Source organism: Erythranthe guttata, chromosome 13, assembly GCF_056151865.1.
Source record: "Erythranthe guttata isolate IM_541 chromosome 13, IM_541, whole genome shotgun sequence".
NCBI classification, from domain to species: domain Eukaryota; kingdom Viridiplantae; phylum Streptophyta; class Magnoliopsida; order Lamiales; family Phrymaceae; genus Erythranthe; species Erythranthe guttata.
The window spans coordinates 9,243,378-9,251,655 of NC_142545.1; the positions used below are offsets into that span (position 1 = coordinate 9,243,378).

An 8,278-nucleotide genomic window follows, 5' to 3' on the forward strand; every position below is an offset into this window, starting at 1 on the left:
AACTAAGTAATTTTTTTTTTGTTTTGATTTTGCAATTGCAGTTTATGAAAGCCATTGATCCTCTCCTTGAAGGTGTCAAAAATTTGGTTGAAGTCACTTGTGAAGCAGTGTTTGTCAAACTGTAAACATAACTATACATTACTATACATATATAGTAACATGTATAGCATGTATTGGTTGACATTATAGACTCAATTTAAATATTGTAAATTGAAATCGAATTTGAAAATGAGGCCTGGTAGAACTGTGGTGGCAAATCCAAATATCTGTTAACATTTAAATTTATATATGTATGATATACATATTTTAATAATAATAATTGAACTATTATTACAATTGGCCATGATGCCATGAATGTGTTACAGCAAGGAGACAGCAAATCAATCTGCAAAATAAAACACAAACATTAATACCATCTGTTGCATCTACTTTGACAAAATAGCATTAAAACAGTCCAATTGCATATGGTAGTAGCTTTCATGCAACTTTAAATAATCATCTACCATTCTCAAAACAGCTACTCAATCCTTCCAAGTTGCAACTACGTAATATTATATCACCTCTCAAATTCTCACCCGAAAACGTGCGCACCACTTTATAATCACGTAATCATCACCAAATCTGAGAGTATATTCTTTTTTGAGTTCTACTTTGAAGCCACCCTTTAAATTCTAGTTTTTCCGGGACACAATTACTTGGAGTTGGAAAAAGGAACCAAACACACACAAAAGCAACAACAATTTTGTTTTTTTGTTTTTATTTGGCAAGTGGAAATGGATAGTTCTGTGAATACAGATTCCGTGGCAGAAGATGAAATCAAAACAAGTGGTGCTGAAGGACAAGAAAATGTGGAAAATGTGGAGGCGGACGAAATCAAAACCGGTGGTGATGAAGGACAAGAAAACGCGAAAAATGTGGAGGCGGACGAAATCAAAACCGGTGGTGATGAAGGAATAGAAAACGAGGAAAAGGTGGATGAAGAGGTGGGCCCGGCTTCGATCGAATCTTTTGTGGAAGAGTTCAAAAAAGCTGAAGAATCTGTGGTTGAGAATGTGACTCAAACTTCATCTAGTTATGTTACTCAAGTGGATAGGGAAATTAAGAACCTCGTAGCTGATCCATGGGGTATTCTCAAGAAATTTGTTCCTGAGGAGACATTGCCCACTTCAGACAAAAGTGTTGGAGATTCATCGGATGCTGCTGCTAATAAGTCCACGTCAGCAGAGAAAAATGGAGAAGAAGATTGTGTGGATGAAAATCCAAGAGCCACGCATGGTCAGGTATGATGATGATATTTCAACGCCTTCATCTCCGTTTTTCGTAAAAATCAGTTTCTTTTCGAGAATTTGCTGACTTATTTTAATTTATTTATCACATTAAATATTTGGGGGCAGCCACTTGCTGCGGTGGCTGCAACATCGGCAACATCACCTGCTTCGTGGATGAATTGCTGTGGTTTGCTTGAACTTCTGAGACCTTCCGATAAGTGATTCTGGTAATTTCCGGTTCTTCGAATTTTTCAAATTTATTGTAATATCATATTTCTTGATTTGGGTTACTTACACGTCACGTGACAGAAAGCAGTCTTTGTAAAAATTTGCAGGCAGAAGGATAAGACTCCAAGTTGAAGAGAATTGGTGTCAAGGGTTGAGTTACATACACATCATACATATCATATAATAAGGTGCTGCCTCAAGTACACCATGATTGTTTGGATTCTTAATTATTTTCCAGTGAAATTAATTTCGTTTGCATTGTATTCTCATTTTCACAAGCTGTACTCTCTCACACAAGGTTTTGTTGTATCAGATGTATTTCTTATTTTCAGATCTAGTTATGCAGTTTTTGTGCTTCTTGATTTTAATTTTATCATTAATTATTAATTTTTATATTTTGAGTTATTATGTTGGGTTTCATGTAATATGGTTTGAAATTATTTGAACTAGTTCCACCAAATTCTCTAATAACAGAAAAAGCTAATTCAAATAGTAGTAACAAACATAGTAGCCATGGCAATCTCAAACTATGAAGTATTGACCAGATCTTATTTCCAACTAGCTAACAAGTCATAAAACGTCGACATTAATCGAATTACTTCACCCACTCAATGTGATCAAGACATGGAAAGATACTTGTCAAAGATCGAAAAGGTCAAAAAACAAGTAAATGAGATATTATCATCCAAAAGCTGTTGTTCCAGTAAACAGAGTGCAGACTACTCATAATCAAACATACTGTTGTCAACATGATGAATCTCTCAAGTTACAAATAATAACTCAAAACTTGATCCAAAATATAGTTAAAGTGACAATGCTCTAAATATGGAGTAAGTTCCCAAGCATTATTCCACAACCAAATTTAAAGAAACTGATTCCCAAACTCCATAAAAAACATAACACAAATCCAAAAAACACCACCTATCAAAATTTAAACTCTCTTTTTTAAATCATTTCATCGGAAAATAAGTCCATCTAACCTCGTCGCCAATTAGTGCTTTTTAGCAGCAGCGTGTACGTAGCAAGCAACCCCCATCACAGCAACAGCAGCAAAGGTTGAACCACCGACGAGAACCCAATCCTTTTGCTTCAAACCCCCAATTATTAACCCCTTCTTCTTTTCACCCCCATTATTTAAACCAAGGTCTCGATTGACTATTTCATCAACTTCTCTTGCCTTCGTTTCGAACACCCTAATCACATTATTTTTCTCCTTCAAACTATTCTCTAGAATAGTGATTTCCCCCTTCATTTTCACAATCGAACTCTCCAACGCTTGTCTCACTTTCTCCAAATTCTTGCAAATATCAACAATCCCAGCCAACTCCTCAATCTTCTTCTTCAAACCCCGAATCTCCTTTTCCTTGACGTCAGATTCATCCCTCAAACTCGTTTCGAATCCCTCGAGTTTCTCAACCTTGGCCAATAACAAATCTCTCTCCTTACCAATAACCTCCAACTTAACATCCTTGTCCTTCTCCCTCTCTTTTGCTCCCTCCAATTCCTTCTTCAAGTTCGACACTTCAACTGTATTTTCCTGTAAATCACTCACTGCAGATACCAAATCGTGATGAAGCCTCGACACATCAATTTCGAGTTCTGCAGCTCGGGCCGCCACCGAACCCAAGGTCTTGATTTCTGACTCTGCTTTCTCGAACTTGTTCTTCCACTCCACATTCGCACCGCTCAATTCTCGGACGGATGCCTTCAATTCTTCGATTTCCTGCTTATAACCCTCATTTTGTTGAATGTTCTTTTTGTTTTCGAGCTCTAGATCGGTGATCTTCTGGGTGAGGACTGAAATTTTCGACGAAGCTTCTTCTTCACCGGTAATTTCCACCGCCCGGTCATTAGAAAAATCTCCATTGATCACTGTTTCATCAGCCATTTCTAATTCCTAAACAAGAAAAACAACATGATTAACCATTTGACAGAAAAAAAAAAAAAAACAGAGAGAGAGAAGAACAAATCATAACTTGATAACTTGGGCTCGGATGTAAATCAAGATATCAAAAAAAAAACAGAATTATGCGAGTTTCTTAAAAATTAACAGCAAGTATGAGTGCTTTACGTTTCAAAGCAACGAAACAGGGTTTAAGAGCTGGACTGAGGGTTTTCTAATATATATTTTACAATATGTTTCGGATCCTGAAACTGGATTATTTTGATGGATAAATTACAAGGGTAAAACGAAGGAAGCATACCTTTAGCTGCAGAAATGCGGGAGAATTGTGGTGGATTCAGTGAAATGAAATTAGGGTTACAGATCTTTTTACAGGGAAAAGGAGAAAGAGAATTTTTTCCAATTGGTTGGCAAATCAAGTAGAGAGAGAGATTATGCTTAGCACGTGCTGAAAGGATTTAGGGTATGCGAATTGGTCTCCCCAATAGTAAAATTGCGTGATGGGCCGAGCCTTCAAATTTTCTTCTTTTACAAGTAATCGATCACTAATGCTGAATAAATCCTGCTCTTGTATAATATTACAAATTAATATCGATGTTTTATCTTTTTATTTAGTATTTTTTTATCAATATTTTATCTTTTCATATTATATTTTTATTATTAAAGAAAAGATCTTACATTTCGATTTTGTATACCTAGTATTCATCTTATATATAAAAGAAAGAAACGCTAGGGCAACCCTAAGAAACCCTAATGTCATATTTGTAAATTTTTTTCATTTTTTATCAAATTTTTATCCCCTTAATATTAATTTAAATATTATTTTCGAATTTTATCATATTTGTATCCCCTAAATATTATTTTAAATATTATTTTTTATTTTTTATCAGATTTTTGTCTACTAAATATTATTTTTTATTTTTATCAAATTTTTATCTCCTAAATATTATTATAAATAATATTTTTTGATTTTATCAAATTTATATCTCCTAACTGTAATTTTAAATATAATTTTCAACTTTTAGCAGATTTTTATCTCCTAAATATTATTTTCGAATTTTATCATATTTATATCTCCTAAATAATATTTTAAATATTTTTTTCGAGTTTTATCATGTTTTTATTAGTTTTTTATCTCCTAAATATTATTTTCGTTTTTTATCAGATTATTGTGTCCTAAACATTATTTTCGATTTTTATCAAATTTTTATCTCCTAAATATTATTCTAATTATTATTTTCATATTTTATCAACTTTTATCTCATTAACATTATTTGAAATATTATTTTCGATTTTTATCAAATTTTTATCTTCTACTATTATTTTAAATTTTATTTTCTATTTTTATCAGATTTTTATCTCCTAAATATTAGTTTTTGATTTTTTTATCAAATTTTTATCTCCTAAATATTATTTTAAATATTATTATCGATTTTCATCAAATTCTCCTAGATATTATTTATAATAATCTGATTTTCAATTTTTACAGAAAAGGGTAAATAAATCTGATTTTCATCCCTAGCGGATTTTGTAACATCGTTTTACAGAATGTCCGCAACATTTGAATTTTATGTCTTCCCTACCTAAGGCTTCTTCTTTTGGTAAGCCGACTTTAGATTTTGTTTCTTATATTCTTCTTCATCCTATTGACTGTGTGGCAATTAGTTTACATTTTTTTCCATCATGGCTTATAGGTAATTTCATTTTGTTAAATTATGTGTTTCATTAATTTATACCAAAGTTTTCAAATTTTATGTATAACAATTATTTCATTTTATATGTTATTGGACATGTTATTGAAATGGATGATTTGAGAAAATTAACCAAAAATGGGCGGAGCCACAAGCTATTGGAAGTCGACCTTCAAGACTTATTGTTTGTATGCGATATTTAATTTATTGTTTCTTAATTTTCCAATTGTTAATTCCAGTGGCAAAACAGCCTTAAAATGAGGCAGTGGAGAAGGGCTTAGTTCCGATGCAAGATGTATAGATGGCATTTTACGATGGTATGTTGTCGATAGTTTAGTTTTGATTATGTTAACTTAGTTATTAAATCTAATTACTTTTAAGCTCAACATGAAAGACATAATTGATGATTTTTTTCCTGGTTCAAATTTTCAATCTACTGGTATTAGCTGATTCAATTCATACGATACTTATTCAACAGTAAAGTTATGTCTTTTTTTTTGTGTGTAGTATACTTAATAATGTTCCAGTATAATAGAATTTTGATCATACGATACATCAAACGTTTGTTTATATTCTTACAACATCAAAACAATGTAATTTGTTGTCCCGTGCATCGCACGGGTACAATTACTAGTTATTATTTAATTTCCACACACACACACACACACATATAAGAATCGATGGCAGCACCAGCTTTTCCTCCCTTTTTCTTTCCTTTTTCTTTTGTCACTTTAATACTAAAACGACGTCGTTTTAGGAATATTTTCTCCAAAAGTAACTAATCCCAATTTTCTTTTCCAATTTCTTATAATCGGGTCGGTACTCTGCAGTAGTGGGTTCCTGACGTAAATTGACGTGTGCAGCCCATTTTTAATTGCTTTCCTTCTCTCATCTTTCTTTCCTTTAGTTCATCTCCTCTCGCCTCTTTCTGCAACCACTCCACCGCCGCTCTCTTCAGTGAGAAAATGATTTAAGGTATTAAAAATAAGGGTTCTATGTTTAGGCTGAATATAAGGGTTCTGCATATTGAATTATTTTTGCGGTACTTGGTTTCATGTTGGGGTTTTATGTTTAAAGTGCACACATAATTGATTTCCAACTTCCTCTTTCATTGTTTATCGCCATTGGAGCTTCATTTTGTAAGATTTATTGTTTATTTCTTCCATTTTTGTTAATGTTGCTTGTGACCTCGGAAGAAATTTATTAATTAAAACAAGTGTAAATTCTTTTAGTTATATTTTATTTTTAAATGAAATTCTTCAATTCGTAGTATCATTTTTTTATTTATTTACTTCTGAAATTAGATTGAGCCAGAATTAAGCTTTGTTTGGTTGAAAATTTATTTGATAATTGAATTAGCTAATATATTGTGATTGTGTTTCATTTCTTAAAAATATCAGCATGCCATTGAGGTTAATTGTAGTTAGACCAGGGGAATTTGCTTCAATGATTTTCTGGTCCATCGGCGCCTATTGGGTATCGATATTTTCATCTCTGGTGTTTTTCGAAAAAAACCCTTGCATCGTTGGTTAAAAATATTTTATGTTGTATTCGCACTGCGTTGATTTTTTTTTTCTTTTTTACCAAAGAATCTTATGTGACCTGTTTATTAGTCGTAAACTATATTCTTATGTAGATTTTATATTTCACTTGCAATAACATAATGCTGCTGCACACCTCTTATGTATATATATTTCCGTCGAATATAAATTGGTTTGCCATTCTCGTAGCTCTTTATTTGTACGCCCATACCGAAGTTATTTATTCAGTATTTACCTTTGCTGTACTGGAAAAGTGATGATAGTATCATTTTATGATTTTCTTTCCAGTACACAACTACACATTGCTTTAATTCCTTTGGTTGTCTTTATACAGGAAAATCTTGAGAACATTTCACGGCCTCATATTTCTGAGAAAAGGGAATTTTGTCAGAGGTGTCTGCAAAAAAGAGCTCCTTCACGATTTTCACGCATACATTGATATTTCACATTTTGTAAGCCTCAAGCCCTTCATATATTATTCCGATTTCATGAAATAGTTTTCTTATAGCTTCTACTGCTAATTTTAATCAATTAGATTAGCAAACAATATTATATAAATAACTTGCTACACTACTACTAACAAACGATATTTTTATGTGTGTGTGTATATTAGCAAGATAGACATCAATTGCGACCCTGACTTATAAAATATTATGAATGTCAATAAAGATTTTTGGTTCAAACCAATCAGTAAAAATACATGAGGTACAAAAGTAATTTTGCGTATTAAACTTTAGTTTAGGTAATTTTTCGTATTAAACTTTAGTTTAGGGGTCTTTCTAAATATGCATAGTTAGGGGTAATCTTACCAGCTACAATTTATATGCATATTATTTTTTTGCCAATGCAGTAACATTGTTCTCAAATTTCCTGATACATCTATGGCCAGCGACATTACAAATGATTTTGTCTCATTTGTTTTCAGAGTAACAAGAATTGCTCATTTTTCTTGCTAAAGAGTTATTCCATAATTTTGGATTATCAGCCTTTGGATGGATTCTACAAGTATCTGTAACATGTGTAACAGTTTTAGTGCCGATTCATAATTTCGTTTTATTTTATTTTTTTGCATTGCACAAAAATGCAATATCGGTGCATGTTTCGTTTGAGATTGTCTGGATTTTTGGTTACTTGCGAGGGTGTAAGTTTTACATACTATGAATTGTGATATATGTAGTATTACAAACTCATAAATGAAACAATATATGGTATGATTTGTGAATATCGACAGTATGCAGTAACCGTTGTTTAATCCTCTCATCTCTGGCAAACAACTTATTTTCCCCGCACTTGTATCTTGTACTACAGGTATGACCAAATATAAAAAGGGCACTCCAAATGTGGCCAACAAAAAAGGGCTTTCGAGATCACTTATGTAACTCGACTATCGATATTGATCAATGTAAGTAAAATAACGTAACAAATAGAATGCATATAATTCTTCAGCCTTGGGGATTGCTTACAATATAGGTGTTGCATGATTTGAACCCAGCCAGAAGTGCTCACTGGTTTAAAGACCAGAGTCTGCCTCTTATCAACAGATACAGCCTCAACAGATATTGCCATCAAAATTACTCATAGATAGTGGGCAAACAGCACCGCGCAATGCGCGGTGCCTCTCCCCCTAGTATATATATATATATATAT

At 32.5% G+C, this 8,278-nt stretch overlaps 2 protein-coding genes and 1 long non-coding RNA gene across 4 annotated transcripts; 2 read left to right on the forward strand and 1 right to left on the reverse strand.

Annotated features, from left to right (window-relative positions):
• The first annotated feature begins 423 nt into the window (after window positions 1-423).
• Window positions 424-1,904, forward strand: LOC105966719 (uncharacterized). Of its 2 annotated transcripts, none has more exons than XM_012991304.2 (3): window positions 424-1,280; window positions 1,395-1,495; window positions 1,604-1,904. In XM_012991304.2, exons 1-2 carry the CDS (start codon window positions 774-776, stop codon window positions 1,488-1,490), a joined length of 603 nt encoding a protein of 200 aa, XP_012846758.1. In that variant the 5' UTR covers window positions 424-773; the 3' UTR covers window positions 1,491-1,495; window positions 1,604-1,904. The 2 variants fall into 2 exon arrangements, with proteins under 2 accessions (XP_012846758.1, XP_088667698.1); XM_088811572.1 differs by having other exon boundaries at window positions 584-1,280; window positions 1,585-1,904.
• Window positions 1,905-2,151: 247 nt separating this feature from the next.
• On the reverse strand, window positions 2,152-3,855 carry LOC105966706 (peroxisomal and mitochondrial division factor 2). Its single transcript, XM_012991289.2, has 2 exons — window positions 3,701-3,855; window positions 2,152-3,393 (listed from the first exon to the last, which is right to left on the reverse strand). Exon 2 carries the CDS (start codon window positions 3,382-3,384, stop codon window positions 2,488-2,490), a length of 897 nt encoding a protein of 298 aa, XP_012846743.1. The 5' UTR covers window positions 3,385-3,393; window positions 3,701-3,855; the 3' UTR covers window positions 2,152-2,487.
• Window positions 3,856-5,890: 2,035 nt separating this feature from the next.
• LOC105966692 (uncharacterized) lies at window positions 5,891-8,076 on the forward strand. The gene is made up of 3 exons (XR_016029221.1): window positions 5,891-6,065; window positions 6,966-7,083; window positions 7,940-8,076. It is a non-coding gene; the product is annotated as an uncharacterized LOC105966692 (long non-coding RNA).
• The last annotated feature ends 202 nt before the right edge of the window (window positions 8,077-8,278 follow it).